Source organism: Odocoileus virginianus, chromosome 5 (assembly GCF_023699985.2).
Source record: "Odocoileus virginianus isolate 20LAN1187 ecotype Illinois chromosome 5, Ovbor_1.2, whole genome shotgun sequence".
NCBI lineage: Eukaryota > Metazoa > Chordata > Mammalia > Artiodactyla > Cervidae > Odocoileus > Odocoileus virginianus.
The window spans coordinates 86,456,046-86,477,573 of NC_069678.1; the positions used below are offsets into that span (position 1 = coordinate 86,456,046).

Consider the following 21,528-nt stretch of genomic DNA (forward strand, 5'->3'; position numbering starts at 1 on the left):
AAGGTAACTGTACCCTCGGAAAATCTCCAGGCAAAGACTCTACAGTTAACAACCATCATGTGAGAGTGTCTGCCAATATGTGGCCACACATCTCGATTTTAAAACAAGCCCCAGGCGGGTACCACAAATTGGAGAGAACAAGGCTTTTGATCAAAGCAGGCTGGATTGAGAAAAGGAGGTACAGGGGACCCTGCGACATGTGACTACAAGTCTGAGGCTGGGTTTGCAAGAATAGTCATTATGCCAGTAGTGATCCAAGTGATTGAGTAATATATTTATTGGCAGTCATTCTAGACAGGTCTATCATACGCTGTAACCATCCGGGGGTGAGTCCTCTGGCCCAAGGGTGACACGACCTGAGAGCTAGGCAGAGCCAAGTAGTAATCTCAGGGAGAAAGCAATTAGAACTCTTGAACTTGTTAACAAGGGGTGAGTAGAATAGGTATTTAGGCACTTTCACACATTACTGGAAATTTCTCTACCCTTAGGCTGCTGCTCTTACCTCTTTAGTGAGGCAGATGGGGTGTTACTACTATAATAACACAAAGTGTTCAACAAATGGTGGTTATTATATGCCAGGGCATTGTAGCAGGCACTTTTCAGACATTACTTCATTTTCTCCTTATGGCAATCCTGAGAGGTATTTAATGATGAGAAAACGAACACTAAGCTAATTGTGTGAAGTCACTCAGCTGATAAGTGGCAGAGCTGGAATTCAAATCCATGTTCATCTGACCAGGTGCCCAGGATCCAGATTCCTGGACCAGGGATCCAACCCCTGCCTCCTGCAGTGGAAGTGTGGAATCTTAACGCCTGAACCACCAGGGAATCCCCCCAAAGCCCTTTCTTAAAGGTTGTGGAGGCGCCAGAATTTTGGTTCCCTCTGGACTTGATTTTTCCCCATCCCTACTGTAATCTGAGGGTTGTTACTATATCCTTTCTGCCTTCCTTATTTTCCCTCTGTATGTTGTAGGTTGTTTACTTGCTTGGTTTTCTCTCTGTTCTCACCCCATCTCTTGCATCCTTTCACCAAAGAGATGAAAAATTTTGTTTTGCCTTCTGATTGTGTCTGAGTCTGAGTTGTTGGATGAAAACATAACAGCAGCCCTCTTTTCCTGAGAACCGGGAAGATCTGATCCTAGAGAAGGTCACACCTCTGAGCTCACTGGCTTGTAGCACTAGGTAGGCAAGCCATTCTCTCTGTTAACATATCATTATTGGGTGTCTTTTCGGTATCACGTACTATACTGGATCCCTGGGTAGGGAAGATCCCTTGGAGGATGGCATGACAACCCACTCCAGCATTCTTGCCTAGAGAATCCCATGGACAGAGGAGCCCGGCAGGCTGCAGTTCTTAGGGTTGCAGAGTCGGACACTTCTGAATCGACTTAGCACGCACACAGGCACCCACTGTACTGGAGATACAGTAATGTCCCAGGCAGAATCTGTTCCTTGCCTTTACAGAATTAACAGTCTGGAGAGAAAGTCGAACAGTAGAGGTCAAAACATAATTTCATACTATAATTAGGGCTATGGACAAAAAGAAGTGGGAGCTAGTTAAAAAAAGAATAATAGGTATAAATCTATTTTAGATACGACTGATATGTTCCCATTTAAGAGAGGAGGTAGTTGAGGTTTTCACACTAGCTAGTTGATGGCAGTCACAGCAGGAGCTTCTGAGCTTGGGGACCTAAGTCCCTTGTCTCCTCCTTCCCTCCGCCCTTTCCCTCCAGAGCCCTAGGTCCGCGCAGGCGCACTGACGGTTGCCATGGGGACAGCTGATCCGGCGCAAGCGCAGACGTCTCCAAGATGGCGGCAGCGGCGGCTGCAAGAGCTGTGTCTGTGGGCCCTGGTCTCCGGGGCATGCAGCGGACACTACCTCTCGTAGTGATTCTCGGGGCCACGGGCACCGGTAAATCCACCCTGGCGTTACAACTCGGCCAGCGGCTCGGTGGCGAGATCGTCAGCGCTGACTCTATGCAGGTATGACAGTGCGGCTGTCCCCGGCCTGGGGAACCGGAGGCCGCGTGCGGGCCTTTGGCCGAGTAGATATCCTGTCGCTTGGTGGAAGTGGGTGAACTCCGAAGCTTGTGGGGCGGAGGGGGCAGAGGAAGGGCACCCATAATTAGTAGGCGCCCACCATACGCCAGACATCGTGCTAACATCTCATTTACTACTCACGGCTTTACTGTCTGGTGTGGGTTTCTTATTTTCCTTTTACGGATGAGGGAGTTCGCCTCGGGAGGCGAAACGACCACCGCCGTGTCACAAAGCGAGTATGTGGAGGCGATGGTGTTTGAACCTACAAGGTTGACATATAGGCGTCCAATACATACTTCTTGATTGAAAATTATTCCAGAGCTTTTGCAGTTTAGAATATCCAGCGAAACCAGGATAAATCATTTACCATCTGTGATTGTCTGCTGAGGGAATGGATCACCGTGGATAGTCTTGAGACCTGGATTCTCCTCCCTAAGCTGCCATCGGCCACGTGACCTAAATAAGGTCGTGATTTGTGCTTCGATTCAGGGTGGGTGACATTTGGGGCAAATCTCTGATGGAGGAATTACGAGTTAAGAGCTTTTACAGAGTAAATGAGATGCTTGGTGTGAAATGCCTGCTGCTGAACCTCAGCAAGGAGGGGCAGTCCTTCTCCCCATTGTACCCCATAAACCTCTGGGGCATGGTCTCCACCCTCATTAGTTCATTTGGGGTGACACGACCATCAGCACATATCAGATGATTGGGGTAATTCAACAAATATTTGTTTGCAGCCTCTAATTTGTGTTGCCTTTGAGAGACAGACTTTAGCTCTAATCCCAGCCTTGCCTTTTCTAAGATATGCAACCTCAGCTTGACCTCTCCATGTCTTTGTTTCTTTTGTAAAATAGGAAGAATAAAATTAGTAATACAATATTATTGTGATGGTTAAACAGATTAAATATGTAAAACACTTAATATAATATGAGGCAGGTAGTAAGTGCTAAAAATATGGTAGGTGCTGTTTTCTGCAAGGCCCTTTTGGGGAGACAAAACTGCAGTCCTTGTTCTCACAGAGTTCAGTCCAGCTAAATATGAAACAAAGGAAATTAATACATGTTTGAACTGAGATTTTCATGATGATTTGCAAGGTACAGGAGTGGGAGGTGGAGAGGAGAGAGACTACAAATTTTAGATCTTGCATCCATGGGGAAAGTCTAGCAGGTGTGTGGAGAATGCGGCACGTATGATCCATGTTAGGAGTCTTACACTCAGAGGTTTTCTCTGCCTGATGAACCTTTTCCCCTCCTTAAGTGTTCATCTTTTACTCTCTTTGTTTAGGTGTTTACTTAGATGTCACGTTATTGAAGCCTTCTCTGACCATCTTACTTATTTTGTTGTTGTTGTTGTTTTTTACCATCTTATTTAAAACAGCACACTGTTGCCCCCTGTTCCCCCTCTTCCTCATATACCACACTTATCAGGAAGCTGTTCTCAATAGAACATCTTAATTTTACGTCTGTTTTTAAGTAAATTGGCAGGTCCTGGCAATGAACGTTGGTAATTGCTCTGTAATAGTGTTATCCATTATTCGGAAATGTTTCTTTACTCATATCTGTGTACCACAAGGTTGAGCTTGCTAGAGGTCTTGCTCAAGGTAGAATAGTTAGACAGTTAGACACTTTGTGTCTTGTACAGTGCTGATGATATGGTAGATCTTTAACATTTGATGAAATATTTGTTGGCCTGTCTCATCAAAATCACACATCTTGATCCATTTAGATTCTTCCTGTGGTTGTAAGTAACTAGAATATGAGAATTAAATTTCTTTCATCCTTAGGATGCCATGAGGATTAATTATGGCATGAAAAACACTTTGAAGATAACTGAGTTTTCTGAACTGGCTATGAAAGAGTTGGTTGCTCAGTCATGATTCTTTGTGACACCATGAACTGTAGCCCGCCAGGCTCCTCTGTCCAGGAATTCTCCAGGCAAGAATGCTGGAGTGGGTAGCCATCCCCTTCTCTGGAGGATCTTCCTGACTCAGGATTGAACTCAGGTCTTCTGTACTGCAGGCAGATTCTTTACGGTCTGAGCCACCAGGGAAGGTTGTTTTTAATTTTGATTAAACCTGGGATATTCATAACATTTCCTCTCATACCTGTTGAAAAACTTTGACCTTTGATTTTTACTTTTTGGTTCAATTAATGAAATAAAGTATCTCTGCCCCTCTCACTGTGGGTATACACAGTTCTTTGTTTCTACCATTGCTTACTGTGCCCCTGATGGAGTAGTGCTACTCTGCTTGCTTTTTTTTTTTTTTTTTCAGTTCTACCAGTTTATTGCTACCAACCCATCTCCCTCCACCCTCGTGCACACATGCTCAGTCATGTAATCCCATGGACTTCAGCCCGCCAGACTCCTCTGTCCATGGATTTTTCCAGGCAAGAATACTGGAGTGGGTTGCCATTTCCTTCTCCACTCTGCTTGCTTTTTAACCAATGGAATGAGATGAAGCTTTTCAGTGACTTGAAGTTGACTCAGAAAATTTCTGTCAAACTTGTAAACAAGTGATACTCTTTTAAAAGTTAATTTATTTTTAGTTGTACTAGGTCTTCATTGCCTCCCAAAGCCTTTTCTCTAGGCGCGGGGAGAAGGGGCTACTCTTTGTTAGGGTGCACTGGCTTCTCATGGCCGTGGCTCTAGGCACGTAGGCTTCAGTAGTTGCAGCATGCAGTTTCAGTAGTTGTGGCTCACAGTCCCCAGAGCACACAGGCTAGAGGACTTGGTAGCTGCAGTTCTCGGCCTTAGTTGCCCTGGGGCATATGGAATCTTCCTGGGCCAGGGATTGAACCCGTGTCCCCTGCATTGGCGGCAGATTCTTATCCACTGTGCCACCAGGAAAGTCCCAGTGAGTGATATTCTTAATGTTGGAGGTAACCAGCTTCTTTTCTTTTTTTCATTTTATTTTTTATTAACCAGCTTCTTGAAAGAACAGTTTCAGTTAAATCCACAAGCAGAATCATAACTTAAATTTGTATAGCACTTTTTATAAAATGCTTCTATATGCTTTTTTTATCCTCACAATAACCTTGTAAGGTAGATACAATTATCACTTCACAGGTAATGACACACAGGTCTTACAGTAAGTAGCAGACCTGGAATTGGACATAGGTCTCTACTTTCCATGCTCAGTTCCTTATCTATACACAAAATTGTCATCCCTTTTAGATGAGGCGGGAGCTGTGGGAGTCAGTCATTAGAGAGTACTTCTTAACTTGTATGACACTCATCCTTCACAGGAGTATGTTACATTTTGGTCAAGATATAAAATGTATTTTAGGATTCATATTGTGACTCGTAGTGTGAATTCCTAGTGATATCTCAGGTTGAGTGTTGAACTAAGTGGTGGCCACATGATGCATTGCTTAGGGGGCTAAAACTTAACTGCAGCTGAGATATTATTTAATGTGAATAATTTGATGGTACCAAAGGCAGAGAATGTTTAGTGAAACAGAGAAGAAACAGAGGCCTTGTAGAGCACCTAGAACGAGCAGTAAACTTACCTGTTATAACAGCCACACAGGCTAAAGGGTGACCAAATGGGAAGTGCGATAATTAGAAAGTTTTTGCAAGTTTATAGATTGACCTTTCTAAGCCAGCATTTGAATTTTAATAATCTCAGAAGTATACCAGTAACTCAGAAAGGATTGTAAAACACTGTCTTAAATCTTAAATTGTCTCGTACCTCATACTTCTTGTATCATCCTTTTGTCCTACCTTAATTGTTGGGTCATCCCAAGGCAATCCCAGCAGGGCAGTTCCCATCCAAGGAAAGTACTTGTTTTTGTAAACATTGAAGAAGTAAGTGCTCTAAGTATTGAGGTAGCTTCTTTGAGATAAAACCACAGGGTGTTAAGGGTCGTGTGTCTAGGGTGATAATATTGTTACAGAATGTAGATAATGACCTGCTTTTATAGCCAGGTAACACCTGAGGTCCTGCCTTGCCTCTGGCCTCTCATTCTTGCATCACTGGTTTGTTGAGTAGGAGTCAGAACTAACTCTCTGAGGGATTACTTGCTTCGGGACTTCTGGGCTCAACTATGGACTTTACATGGTAGGTCTGACAAAAGTGGGAAAACAACCTTTTTGCTTAATTTTCTGAGTTTTCCAGACTCCAGTTTCACAAATTGTAGAAGCATACATATTCTCAGCTAGCAGTAGGAGTCTAAATTCAAAGAAGGACAGGTAATACAATCCCTGTTTTCCAGGATGGAAAAAGGTGCAGAAAGATTAAAGAGCAGACTAGAGATCACACTACAGGACACTTGCACAATTGGGAATTGGATCTGGATCTTCTAACTCGTGTAGTGTCTGATATATTGCAGGAAGCTGATACTGAAGGTCTTCTTTTCAGTCTTTTTCTTGGTATGTAAATTTAAGGTACAATGCTTCACCTTCAGTGACTAGATGAAACATTGTACTGAGAAATTTGAAGGCACTTGTCAAAAGATGTACAGTGGCTGCCTGGAAATACAGACTGCCAACTATATGCCAAGAGAAAATAAACAAAGTGTTCTATTTGGGTTTATAGAGAGGAAGTATCTCTAATGCCTTATTAGTTCTTCAAGTTCTGTGGAGAATACATAGGAGCACAGTTCCCTTGTGTTTGCCTAAACCTCCAAGAGGAGAAGCAAGTTATTTTTGGCAGTCTGACTAGTAAGCAGGCTATGTGTCATCTAATAAATGTGGAGTTCTGCATTCTTTGTCTGCTTTGGAACATAATTTAGGAGCAGTGTTGTTTTTTTTCCTTAAACCAAAGGACTGCTTGTCTGATAGTGCTCAAGGGAGATCTGGCTTGCATGGGGGAGGGATATGAAAGAAGAGATGGGATAGTGGGTTACAGTGGCTTACTAGGACATGAAAATGAAAGTTACAAAAACCTGTTAACTGAGGGGAATGAGGGCTGTCCAGAGTCTACTTGCCACAACTGACAGAGGCAGTCTTTTATTTATTTATTTTTTTTTATTGAACCGTTTCACAATCTCTACTTTTATTGCCTAATTAGATTTTATTTCCATCTGGACAGCTTACTTTTTATTGGTGCATGATGATATGATTTGTTTTTTGTTTTTCCTTCTGAACCCTGGATGAAAAGAAAACTCAGTTCTGGGAGGGACTGTCAGATAAGGGTACAGAATATGGTGAAATGGTGCTCGGTATCCTAAAAAAAATTAGCAAAATCAATCCTAGAAGATCCCTTATTTGCCCTCTTGCTAGTTAATAAATGGACTGCTGGGAAAGGGAGGAATAGATTCAAGGGCAAAGAAGGGTCCAGATGGGATGAGGAAAGCAGGGACAGGCGTGTCTACCCCATTCTCTCCTGCTCTCACTTACACCTATCCTCTAAATAAAGCAGTAGTAGACTTTACTGCTAAGTCACTTCAGTCATGTCCGACTCTGTGCGACCCCATCCCTGGGATTCTCCAGGCAAGAACACTGGAGTGGGTTGCCATTTCCTTCTCCAAGAGGCAGTCTTTTAAAGGACTAAGCATGAGAGTGGACCACAGGAAATACCCAAAATTCTGGCTCATCTAGAAAAAATGTATATTAATTTCTAGATTTCTGGGTTCGCCTTCATTGTGAGTGAGTTTGGTTTTCGTTTGGCTACCGTATTAAGCATGGGTGGGTTGTACACATATATTTAGTTGTTTTTTTTTTTTTTTTTCCAGCTGTGGGAAGAACTTTAGAGTTAAATCTGCCATGTTATATAAGGAAAGAGAAGTGGCTACTGGCTAAATGGGAAGACATAAGAGAGCACATGTGGGTTGCAGTTTCAGATTTGTGAGGATGAGGTGCTGCTCTGATGTCTCAGTGTGGGAGCGGGGTGCTGAAACAGCTCGGCTTCACGAAGGAGTATATACATGAGGGTGTAAGTTATTTGGGTCCCACAAGAATTCACCTGTGTGCTCTGCATGTACTCTAGTATGGCTTAACCAAATTGGTTGTGGTTTCTTGTGTAGTTTGTTGGATTCTTTAGATAATTTGGGTCAGAACAGGTTCCCTTTTTCAGTTTACCCAGAGCTTCTGAGCTGGAACTTCACCACTGTTCCTTCCTCATTATGGCAGCCAGAGTTCAAGCTCTTACCACTGTGCTGTGAATAATAATTTCAGTATAATTATTCAGTATAATAATAATTATACTGAAAATGATAACAATAATAAAATTATGTCAGGCAGTGTTTTAAAAGTTTGTCGTATATTATCTCATTTAATATGCTGCTCACTGCAACCTTAGGTGGTAGACACTTATCTCACCCTTAAAAACTGCTTCTTGAACCCTCGTCTCTGTGCTATTCTGTGTGTTTTTTTTCTCCACCTCTTCCTATTTATTTATCCATTCATCTTCCATCCCATTCTTTTCCTGTATACCACTGTATACATTTTAAAGGCAGAGAAGGAAAAAGAATATTCCTGATGAAAGAAGAGCATGAGCAAAGTAAAGGAAGGTGAAAATGCATGGTATGTTTTCAGGGCATGACCAGCAGCTGTCATTGGCATAGACACTAGAAGGGTAGTAGTCAGAGGTGAAACTAGAAATACAGACCCTGAGGCCCTTGAGAGGCATGCCGTGAGGTTTGGGGTTTTAAACATGGAAGTGATAGTAAGTCTATTTCAGAAGGTAACTCTGAGGCCTGGGTGGAGAATGGGTTAGTGAGGGATAAACAGTTTAGGATTCTGTTACATTAGCCTGAGTAAGATACGGCTGGAGTTGGGTTGTGGCTGGGAAAAGGGGTAATCATTTTGATGTTTTGGAGACAGAACCAATAGGATTTTGGTTACTGAACTGGAAGCATTGTAAGGAAAAAAGATGGAGAACAAAGCCTTTTTGTGTTTGGAAAAAAGAAAACATGCTGTTTTAAAAAAAAATCCAAATAATATACAAAAGTTCAAAGGAAATATCACCATAATCTTAGCGTCCGAAGATAACCATTTTGACGTTTTGGTGCACATCCTTCTAGACCTTTTGTTTGTGTATTTGTACACGTATGTATATGTGTTTTTTCCAATTTACAAAAATTATAAAATACATGTAACAAAATTCATCATCTTAAGCATTTTTAACTGTACAGTTCTGTGGTGTTAAATGCATTCATGATGTTGTATAACCACTCTCCATAACGCTTTTCATCATGCAGAACTGAAACTCTGTAAACAAGGCCCTACTTTATATCACAGAGAACTATATTCAATATCCAGTTATGAACCATAATGGAAAAGAATATAAAAAAAGAATGTATGTATATGTGTAACTGAATCCCTTTGCTATACATCATAAATTAATGCAACATTGTAAATCAACTATACTTCAATAAAAAACAATGAGTAAAAAATAAAGAAAATTAGATATTTCAAATTAAAAAAAAAATCTAAAACTCTGTACTCGTTAATTAATAACTCCCCATTCCTCCTTCCTCCCAGCCTGGGCAACCACCATCCTGTATTCTGTGTCTGATTTTGACTACTCTTACATAACTTATATAAGCGGAATCATATGGTATTTGTCTTTTTTGTCACTTGCTTATTTCACTTAGCCTAATGTCCTCAGGTTCATTCATGTGATACTTTTTAACATAAACTGACTCATACATTTCATGCTGCTCTGTATCTTGCTCCTGTCGGGGGGCCCTCCCCTTAATATGTTACAGTTACTTTTGTGTGTTAATGTATATAACTTTGTATTAGTAGTCTCACTCTGGGGTAGTTTACCCTCCCACCCCCACGGCAGGGGGCACTTGAAAGGCTCTGGAGACATTTTCGGTTGTAACGAATGGAAAGGTGGGTTCCTGGCATCTAGTGGGCAGAGGCCAGGAATGCTGCAGAACATCCTACCACATGTAAAACAGCCCCTCCCAACAAGGATTTACCTGGCCCCAAATGTCAACATAGTGTACTGAGGTTGAGAAACCCTGTTCTACATTATTGTTAGCTTTTAAATTTTGAAGTAATTACAGATTTACACAGTGGTGTCAAAGATAGTCCATGTCCAACTCTTTGCGATCCCATGGACTGGAACATGCTAAGTTTCCCTGTCCTTCACCATCTCCCAGAGCTTGCTCAAACTCATGTCCGTTGAGTTGGTGATGCTATCCTACCTTCTCTTCTGTCATCCCCTTCTCCTCCTGCCTTTAGTCTTTCCCAGCATCAGGGTCTTTTCTAATGAGTTGGAAAAGCCTTTGGCATCACATGGCCAAAGTACTTGAGCTTCAGCTTCAGCATTAATCCTTCCAAGCAATGTTCAGGCTTGGTTGCCTTTAGGAGTGACTGGTTTGATCTCCTTGCAGTCCATGGGACTCCCAAGAGTCTTCTTCAGCACCACAGTTCAAAAGCATCAATTCATCAGTGCTCAGCCTTCTTTATGGTCCATCCATACACGACTCTCACATCTGTACATGATTGTTGGAAAAACCATAGCTTTGACTATATGGACTTTTGTTGGCAAAGTAATGTCTCTGCTTTTTAATGTGCTGTCTAGGTTGGTCATAGCTTTTCTACCAAGGAGCAAGTGTCTTTTAATTTCATGGCTGCAGTCACCATCTGCAGTGATTTTGGAGCTCAAGAAAATAAAGTCCATCACTTTCTGTTGTTTTCCCATCTATTTGCCATGAAGTGATGGGACTGGATGCCATGATCTTCATTTTTTGAATGTTGGGTTTTAAGCCAGCATTTTCACTTTCTTCTTTCACCTTCATCAGCAGACTCTTTAGTTCCTCTTTACTTTCTGCCATAATCCCGTACTGAGTTATTTTATTGTTCACACTGTTTCAGCTTTGATTAGTGGGTGCTCTTTCATGTTGATGCTTGTATCCTTTGGCATGTCCCGTATTTGTTTGTTTAGCACTTCCTTACTTTCTGGCACTGCAAGATGCTTTCATCTTACATTTGTCTTGTTTCAGTTCTAGAATCAGCCATTTTTCCAAGGAGTTCCTTTTACTGGTGAATGGTATTCAGATACAAAGTACTGGGTGCTAATTGTGCTTGTTGCTACTAGGATATCATTGCTTCTAATCCCTTCAATGAGAAGAGCTAGGCAACATATATATATACACTAATTCATGCATACCCACATATCTATGTTTATTTCTGTATATATCTGTATAGATGTTAAAATAAACTTGAGTTTATACTGATACCTCTGACTCTCTATTCCACCACAGGTTTTATTCTGATCTTTCCTTCTTGTTTGTGACTTCTTCCTCAGAGGTATAAACCTGGCTCTCCTTGTCTACAAATATTTTCTTTTTTTGTACAACCTGTAAAATAGTTTAACTAGTTAATCCTGTGAGAAACAAATTTACTAACTAGAGTACAATGTTTGTGTATAATTCATTTTGCAATTTTAGCCATATAGTATCTAGCCATAGCATTGTTTTACAAAGTTATTTAGGTCAACTCCCCTTCTCCCCCTTCAGTGAGATTATGTCATACATCTGTGATATAATTAGATTCATTTATTGCAGACTGCATTCTGTCCTGGTTCCTCAGTCATTCTGGTTATTATTATTTTTAAGTTTTCATACAGTAGAGTGCATTCATTTTTGTGTACAGTTCTTTGGGTTTTACAAATGGAGAGAGTTAGGTATCTGCCATCACATATCATACTGAACCACTTTCATCACTCTAAAAATTGCCTTGTGTGTCCTCTTTGTAGTCACCTCCTCTACCCACACCAGTTTTTGGCAGCCACTGATCTGTTTTCCATCCCTGTGTTTTGCCTTTTCCAGAAGGTAATATACGTGGAGTCATAGAATATTCAGCCTTTGGGGTCTGACCTTTTTTTTTCTTTTTTGGCTACGTGGTAGCATGTGGGATCTGTTTCCCAACCAGGAAACTGGGGCCTGGGGTCAAACCCAGGCCCTCTGCAGTGGAAGTGTGGAGTCTTAACCACTGGACCACCAGGAAGTCCCACAGTCTGACTTTTTTCACTTAGCAAAATACATTTAAAATTCTTCCATGTCGTTGCATGAGTCTGTTTCTCTTTATTGTTGAGTATTATTCCATTGTGCGTTATATGTCCTTTCATCTATGAAATGCCACCTGAATTTCCAGTTTAAAGAAAGCTATTATAAACATAACTAATGATTTAACTTTACAGCACTGGTTAACTAAGAAAATAGTTTCCTAAAATAGTTTAGGAAACTACTAAACTGTTTTTCAAAATGACTGTACCATTTTACATTCCTACCAGCAGTGAATGAAAATTTTTGTTTCTTTGTATTCTTTCGGCATTTGGTATTGTTGCTTTTAATTTTAACCATTCTAAGAGGTGTGTACTGGAGTCTCTTTGTGGTTAATTTAAATTCCCCTAAAGGTTAATAATGTTGAACATCTTTTCATATGTTTACTCGCTCTCTGTATATCTTTGGTGAAATGTCTGTCTGATCTCTTTTTGGGAGGGGCTGTCTTATTGTTGAATTTTAGGAGGTTTTTTAAAATGTATTTTGGGTGCAAATCCTTTATATAGAATGTTATTTGCAAATATTTTCTTCTAATCTGTATCTTATTTTCTCATTCTCTTCAGTGTCTTTCACAGAACAGTTTTACATCTTCATTAAGTCCAGCACATCTGTTTTTTCCTTCATGGGCTGTGTCTTTGGTGTCATATTTAAAGTCACTGCAGGGCGCTCCTGGCAGCCCAGTGGTCAGGGCTCAGAGCTTTCAGTGCCAGGCTCCCGGTTCAGACCCTGGTCTGTGGACTGAGACCACAAGGCGGGGCCTGCCAAAGCGGACAAAGCAAGAACACAGAACGAAACAGACTCATTGCCAAGCCCATAGACATGCTGAGTTTTCTCCTGTGCACACACACACACATACAGACACACGTGAGTTTTATAGCTTTTCATTTTACATTTAGACCTGTGATCTACTTTAAGTGAATTTTTATATAAGGTTATGAGATATGTATGGATGTCCAGCTGAACCAGATCTGATATTGAAAGACTCTTCTTTCTCCACTGAATTGCCTTTGCACCTTTGTCAAAGACCAGTTGACTATTTTTGTGAGTCTGCTTCTGGGGTCTCTATTCTGTTCCATTGTTCTGTATGTCTATTCTTTTGCCAGTATCACTTTGTCTTTAGTTACTGTACCTTTATAATAGGTCGTGAGATTAGATAGTGTTAGCTGTACAACTTTCTACATTATTGTTTTTGATCTCTGTGTAGTATTCCATTTCATAGCTGTAGCATAATTTACTTTACCGTGTTTCTTCTGAAGGACATTTAGTAAGTTTAATTTTGGGGCTTTTTTTTTTTTTTTTTGCTTAATAAATGATGCTGAGATGAACATCTTTGCACACACATCTCTTCCTATTTGTGTGATTCTTTCTTCAGGATAAATTTCTGAAATGGGATTGCCGGATGAGAGGGTGCACGTGTTACTTTTTTCTTCCAATTTTCTAAGAGCTTTATTAGAGAATATACTTAAATTTTTCTTGTCGAGGTTAAATTAATGTAATATTAACCATTTTAAAATGAAAAATTCAGGAATTTTCCTGGTGGTTCAGTGGTTAAGATACCACACTTCCACTGCAGAGGACACTGGTTTGATCCCTGGTTGGGGAACTAATATCCTGCATGCCTTAAGGTGCAGCCAAAAAAAAAAAAAACAACACAATTTATTGGCACTTAATAGATTCACAGTGTACCTCTATCTAGTTCTGAAACATTTCCATAACCCTGAAAGAAAACCCCATAACCATTAAGCCTTTACTTCCGAGTTTCCCTTTCCCCCCAGCACCTGGGAGCCACCAGTCTGCTTTTAGTTCCTATAGATTTTATCTGTTTGGGATATTTCATATAAATGGGATCATATAACACATGACCTTTTATGTCTGACTTCTTTAACTTACATTGATTGTAGCATGTATTGGTGCTTCATTTCTTTTTGTGGTTAAATAGATATTCCATTGTATGGATAGATCATAGTTTGTCCATCTGTTGACGGACAATAGCACCTTTAGGCTATTGTGAATAGTGCTGCTGTGAACATAGGTTTACATGTTATTTGAGTATCTCTTTTAAATTATTTTTGGAATATACCTAGGAGTGGAGTAGAATTGCTTGATTATTTGGTAACTGTAGCTTTTTGAGGAGTTGCCAAACTGTTTTACACAGTGGCTGTATCATTTTGCTTTCCCACTCTCAGTGTATGGAGACAGCAGTTTCTCCGCATCATCTCCAACACTTACTTACCTTAAAAAAAAGTGTAGCCACCCTAGTGGACCTGAAAGTAGTATATCATTGTGGCTTGGATTTACATTTCCCTAGTGACTGTTGGACATCTTTTCGTGTGTTTGTTGGCTATTCATGTATCTTCTTTGGAGAAATGTCTGTTCAGGTCCTTTGCTCATCTTTAAATTGGGTCTTTTTCTGGGAGGGGGGGTCTGTTGTTTTTTGTTTGAGTTGCACACATTACATTTTTTCTTGTTGCTTATCAATTTTTAAAAATTTTTAATTGGAGGATAATTGCTTTACAGTATTGTGTTGGCTTTTGCCATATATCAATGTGAATCAGTCGTGAGCATACACACATTGCCAGACTGCTTTCCAAAAAGTTTACCTGTGGTATGTCTATTTCCCCTTACCCTTGCAATTCTGTGTGTTATCCACCTTTTTCATTGTTGTCAGTCTGGTAGACAAGAAATGGATTTCATTTAAATTTCATTTTGAGATAAATTGTCTTTTCAAGGGTGCCTTGGCCATTTGTGTTTTTCTTTTTTGATTTCCTGTACAATCTCTTGTGCTTACTTCTGTATAGCGGTTTTCATTTTTGTGTTTATTTGTGCAGTCCAGTCTCATGAATTGGAAATATTTTTTCAGTTGGTCATTTGTCTTCGACTTTCATGATTTTTTTTGCCATATTAAGGCTTTTAATTTGTATATTCTTGTACACTTTTTAAGAGTACAAGTTAGCTTTCACATTCTTTTAGAAAGAGTTCATGACTGAAGTTTATAATCCATTGAGCTGTTGGAATTTACAGATGTGAATAAAAGATGTTGATTCTCTAGTGCAAATGAAGATACATCCAGGGCCTCCTTGCCTTCACTCTGCATGTTACTCTCCTCTTGGAGTCTCATGTAGCTGCAGATTAAACGTGGGATCCGGCATTATCCAGGCTTACTTAGGTCTGCATACCTTTGGTTAGCTACTTTCCTTTCTCTCTCTTTTTTCCACATCTTGCTGCCTAGCACAATAGTTGCAACAGTGGTTCTCACCTTCAGCTGTTCTTTGAAATCACCTAGAGAGCATTAAAAAAAGTACTGGTGCGTAGGCTTATGCTGCTGCTGCTAAGTCACTTCAGTTGTGTCCAACTCTGTGCGACCCCATAGAGGGCAGCCCACCAGGCACCACCGTCCCTGGGATTCTCCCGGCAAGAACACTGGAGTGGGTTGCCATTTCCTCCTCCAGCATAGGCTTATAGTAGTCAGTAAATACCTGTTGATTCAGATTACATGATTTGCCTAACTTTTCAGCTGCCAGTATTCTCTCCTAAATTATAGTCCTAATTTTTACTCTGAGGTCTTCATTTAGCTCATTTATTTCACCCTGGTTGTAGTTGCTAAGTCGTGTGTCACTCTTTTGTGACCCCATGGAATGTAGCCTGCCAGGCTCCTCTTTCCATGGGATTTCCCAGGCAAGAATACTGAAGTGGGTTGCCATTTCCTTCTCCAGGGGATCTTCCCAGACCAGAGATTGAACCCCAGTCTCCTGCATTGTTGGCAGGCAGATTCTTTACCACTGAGTCATCAGGGAAGCCCATTTAGCCTGGTAGGCAGCTTTATTTACTGGGAAAACTGGGTTTTAGTCCCAACTTTGCCACTGACCACTGTATATATAACTTTGGAAAGTTCCTACTGGTCTCTAGGCTTTAATTTCCTCATGGATATGTTAGGGAGGGGAAACTGATTGGACCAGATCAGGGATTGGCAAACTGTTTAAGTCCAGATAGTAAATATTTTACGTTTTGTGGGCCATACAGTATGTATTTGTCACAGGGTCTGAAACCCCTTTTAGCTCTGGTGTTTTGCAGTCCTGTTCTTTCAAACTCTAGTCAGGGATCTCACCACAAAAAGCCAAGGAAAATATAGATACCAAGTATTTTGTGTATTGCTTACCATTTGTCTGGCACAGTTCTAAACACTTTGCATATATTAACTCTAATCTGCAGAATAACCCAGCAGGGAGTGTAGGTGCTTTTTTTATCCCCATTTTACAGAGGCAAACTTGAGGCAAACCTGCCAAATGAAGGCTACAACTGGGTAATAGAGCCGGGTTTGGACCTGATCCATTATGTTATGCTCCTCTCCCTTAGGCATACACCTCCAAATAATGGAGCACATCAGCTATTATTCTCCATCCTAAGAAAAAGTATCAGTGAAGCCATCAAGAGTGGGCCAATCTTGAGGCTGTGAAGATGACCACAGAGTAAAACCTTTATCATTAACTCTGTTTTCTTCTCTTAAACCAGCCCTTTGGGTTCTGTCTTAGCATTATAGTCATATGGCAGTGTCCGTGTGTGTATTTCTAGCTTTCTGTCACACTTACTCTTTCTCTCTTTACTTCCTTTTGGCTGTGCTGGGTCTTTGTCACTTCTGCTAGTCGCGGTGAGTGGGGGCTCCTCTCTCTGGTTGTGCGCAGGCTTCTCTTTGGGGCAGCTTTTCTTGTTGCGGAGCACGGGCTCTAGGCATGTGGTCTTCAGCAGTTCGGGCGCACAGAGTGCGGAGCTCGGGCTCACTGGCCGCGGCGCGCGGGCTTAGCTGCTGCACAGCGTGGGGCCGGCCGGGCGTTCCCTGCTTTGCTAGGTGGGCTCCCAGCCCCTGGGCTGCCAGGGGAGCCCTGTCACGTTTCCTCTTGAAAACTTTGAAGGGCTTCAGTGTATGGTAACTGTTTTCTCCTCAGCTTCTCAAATTTAACTTCACCTCAGTAGAAATTCATTATTTCAGGCAAGCAAACAGACTAGGGTCAAATGAGGATAAAAATTCTACTGATAAGGGGCAGCAGAGGGGGCTTCCCTGGCAGTCTGGTGCTTACGACTGTGCTTCCGCTGCAGTTTGATCTCTGGTTGAGGAACTGAGATCACACATGCCATGTGTCATGGTCCCTCCCCCCCAAAAGGCAGCAGAAACTGCTTGTGTTATAGGCAAAGCACCCTGCTTTAGTCCTACCTCCCCTGCCATCAGTTATATGGCCAGGGTTGCTCTCTGAGCCTCAATGTTCTCAATACAAAAGTCCAGGTGATTAGACTAGTTATGTTATCTCTGAATTTCCTTATATCCTTGCTTCTTCAATGTTTGCAGATGGACTTCTAAGCACCCACTGCAAAGGCTCTGCATTGCAAATTTTCTCATTTTCACTTAAAAGTATGTGCTAATTTTGCATTCTCTGTTCTGATCTCTCTGTATTTATTAGATGTCAAAATGTTTCAGATGCTCGTTGCCACCAAGTAAGATTGATTAGACATTGTATTGGCAGAGATAGCACTTTGCCGACAAATGTCTATATTGTCAGAACTATGGTTTTTTTTAGTAGTCACGTATGCATGTGAGAATTAGACCATAAAGAAGGCTGAGCATCGAAGAATTGGTCCTTTTGAACTGTAGCGTTGGAGAAGACTCTTGAGATTCCCTTGGACTGCAAGGAGACCAAACTGGTAATCCTAAAGGAAATCAAGCCTGAATATTCATTGGAAGGACTGATGCTGAAGCTGAAACTTCAGTACTTTGGCCATGTGATGCAAAGAGCCAACTCACTGGAAAAGAACCTGATGCTGGAAAAGATTGAGGGCAAGAGGAGAAGGGGGCAGCAGAGGATGAGATGGTTGGGATGGCATCACTGACTCAATGGACATGAGTTGAGCAAACTCTGGGAGATAGTGAAGGACAGGGAAGCCTGGCGTGCTGCAGTTCATGGGATCTCAAAGATTCAGACGCGACTTAGTGACTGAATAACAACAACAAAAGATAGATTCTCTGAAAGAATACATCGCATACATATTATGTATGCACTTTTAATTTGTTAACCATAGCCTTATGTGATTCTAGTCCCTTTTCCTTTGAAGAGAGATCTCTATAGGAAAGTAAAAGCCGTCACTGGCACTATAAACTTCAAAGCACTTCTATTACTAGACTGACTAAACATGTCAAGGTACTGGTTCTCCCGCTTTCTGGGCATCTTAATCTGTCTGATTTATTCAGCATGTCTGCAGTTGGATGTCTGCTAAACAAAGCTAAAAGAAGTAGTTGCCTACTGTGATGTTCCTACAGCTAATTCATCGTTTCTAATCTAGTAAAGTGTAAATTGTTTTAAAAGTTATCATTTTATTAAGAAAGAAAAGTTAGCTAAGAGACTGACCTTTGTCTACTCTTCAACATCTCTTCAGTTGAATAACCAAATTCAAATTACTTTAATTAAAAAAGAAAATCAGCTTTCTCTTGAGTGTCAACATCTTAAAAAAACTTCTGTTTTCCTTTCACCCTCCCGTGCCAAAACTTTTCTTGAAACTTGGGCTATTAGAACTAGAAGCCTTGCTAGATGTGAGGAACTTGAGGTTCCAGGAATAAAAACTGACTTTCCAAATTCACAAAGCTGATTTGTGTGGAGCAGAGATTAGCAACATAGTAGGGAAAAACACTGACTGTGAAGTAAGAAGACATGGATTCACAGTTTGTCTCTGCCACTAAATAGCTGGGTGACTTTGGGCAGATTGCCTAACGTGTCTACATTTCTATTTCCTCACTGGTGAAATGAGGCTACATAACTTCATAGAGAATGAAACACTTAGCATAAAATCTAGCACTCTATACCTCCAGCCCGGAGTATCCATTGAATATATTCCACGTATTAGACACTGTGCTAGATGTTGGAACTAGAGATAAAATACAGTCTTCCCTCAGAACTTGTAGTCTAGTGGAGGAGATCGAGATACTTCTCATGTATAAGAAGTTCTGTGATACAGGTAATGTGGGAATATGGAGGACAGGCACAGATTGGGGAGAATTGGGGAGAGATCTCAAAGCAGGCTTTCATCAGAGGTGATGCTAAAGGGTTCGGGGATACATGAGACCAGATTTTCCTTTTAGAAAAATCACTGGCTACAGTGTGTACTAAATTGGAGGGGTTATATCCTAAAGGAAGGAAGAGCAGTGAGGAAGCTGATGGAACAGTTCAGTTGAGAAATCATGAAGCCTTCAGTTGATAATGGCAGTGGGCAGTGTGATGGTGGTAAGCTTTGAGATAATTTTAGGAACTCATATGGATAGAAGTTGAGGGAGATTAGAAATGTGGGGGAGAGAGAGATACTGGGATCATTTAATTTTTACTTTGATTAGGTGGTTCACTCAGGTATGGGTGGAAAGGTAAGGTGATCAGTTTTGGATATAGCAGGTTTCAGGTGCCTGCTTGGGGTGGTGATAAAGATGATGATAGCTTTATATTGCTGCTTCCTATAGGGCAGGCATATTCCATGTGCTTTACTCTATCATTTATTTAATTTTTACAATAAGCCTTTGAGGTTAGATTTAAGGTTATCCTTACTTTATAAATGGGGCTTCCCTGATAGCTCAGCTAGTGAAGAATCTGCCTGCAGTGCAGGAGGCCCCGGTTTGATCCCTGGGTCGGGAAGATGCCCTGGAGAAGGGATAGGCTACCCACTCCAGTGTTCTTGGGCTACTCTGGTGGCTCAGGTGGTAGACAATCCACCTGCAGTGCAGGAGGCCCCGGTTCGATCCCTGGGTTGGGAAGATCTGCTGGAGAAGGGATAGGCTACCCACTCCAGTGTTCTTGGGCTATTCTGGTGGCTCAGATGGTAGACAATCCGCCTGCACGTGTAGGAGGCCCCGGTTCCATCCCAGGGTTGGGGAGATCCCCTGGAGAAGGGAACGACTACCTACTCCAGTATTCTGACCTGGAGAATTCCATGGGTTGTATAGCCCATGGGGTTGCAAAGAGTTGGACATGATTGACTGACTTTCACTTACTTTATAAATAAGGAATGTGAGGCACAGAGAGGTTAAATACCTTGCCTAAGGTTACATAGCTAGTAAGTTTTGAAGCCACGATTTAAATCCTGGCAATCAGACTCTAGAGTCCTTACTGTTAACCACTTCAATACTGTATTTTATAGTTCTCACTGATGATGGAAATGTCTACGAGGGAGTTAAATGTACATCATGAGAGAGAACTAGATTGTAGATAGGATTTGGGGATTAAAAACACACACAAAAAATGGTTATAAAGGCCTTGGGGGTCACCCAGAGAAAGTTTATAGTATAGAATGGCAGATGGTTGCTGTAAAGACTGCCATTTCTCAGTGTTGTTCCCATGACATGCTTAGTAGCTCAGTTGTGTCTGACTCTCTGTGACCCTATGGACTATAGCCTGCCAGGCTCCTCTATGGGATTTTCCTGGCAAGAATACTGCTGGGTTGCCATTTCCTCCTCCAGGGGATCTTCCCAACCCAGGGATTGAACCGGAGTCACCTGCATTTCCTGTATTGCAGTGGATTCTTTACCCTTGAGCCCCTGGGGGAACCCCCTTTTCCCATGACAGACATTGCTAATAGATCGGTGGAAGGTTCTGTGAATAGGAAGAAAACCTGGAAAAGATGGTGCCATTTGAAGTCCCAAAGGAGAATGATTTATGAAGGAGAGCTTGGGTGTATCAGATTTTTGTATTTTCCATTATGTGTTTTGAGAGCTTAATAGAAAAAATGTTATATTTGGCAGTCAGGGTTCCTTAGTGATCTGAGTGAGTGAAATATCCATGGAGCAGTGGGGATCAGCCAGCAGAGAAGATGGATGGATAGTTATTATAAATTGATGCATAATCCAAGATTGTGGTTTTCAAGGTAGGTATAATCCCTAGAGGCGAGAAAGTACCTTCAGAGAAATTGAGGAAAGGATTTCAGGATATAATTTGGATTGGGAAGTAAATGAAGTCAAAAGGGGGAAGATAACTTGAGAGGATAGAACCAAACTGGTGGGGGGCAGTGTTTCCCTTTGCTTGTAGACAACTGTGTTGGTGCATCATAGCCAACCAGCCCTCAGACAGAGCTCCATGATCTGCCCAGTACCTCTTCTGATTAGCACGCTCATTGGGGCCACCCGAGAGCATGGCAACCCCAAAGGGTTGGAGCTTAAAGGAGGGGGACCTTAGGCTGTACAGATTTTGGGAGGAGTATCTCCAAGGTGAAATTTCTCTGAATCCGGTTTCTCAACTTCGAGACTTGACATTTTGGGGGCTGGGTAGTTCTTTGTTGTGGAGGCAGGGGCTGTCTTATGTATCGAAGGGTGTTTGGCAGCATCCCTGGCCTCTACCCACTAGATGGCACCCCCACTACCAATTTGTGACAACTAAAAATGTTTTTAGACGATGCCAGACATCCCCAGTTGAACGGTTCTATGAAGACCTACAAGACCTTCTAGAACTAACACCCAGAAAAGATGTCCTTTTCATCATAGGGGACTGGAATGCAAAAATAGGAAGTCAAG

General features: G+C 41.5%; 1 protein-coding gene across 1 annotated transcript in view; it reads left to right on the forward strand.

Annotated features, from left to right (window-relative positions):
• Positions 1 to 1,774: 1,774 nt before the first annotated feature.
• The window catches only part of TRIT1 (tRNA isopentenyltransferase 1), a 42,719-nt gene continuing 22,965 nt past the window's right edge, over positions 1,775 to 21,528 (forward strand). Inside the window, exon 1 of the mRNA XM_020907345.2 lies at positions 1,775 to 1,983. Coding sequence (XP_020763004.2) covers positions 1,810 to 1,983 — 174 coding nt within the window. The 5' untranslated portion in view covers positions 1,775 to 1,809. The remainder of the gene's footprint in view (positions 1,984 to 21,528) is intronic.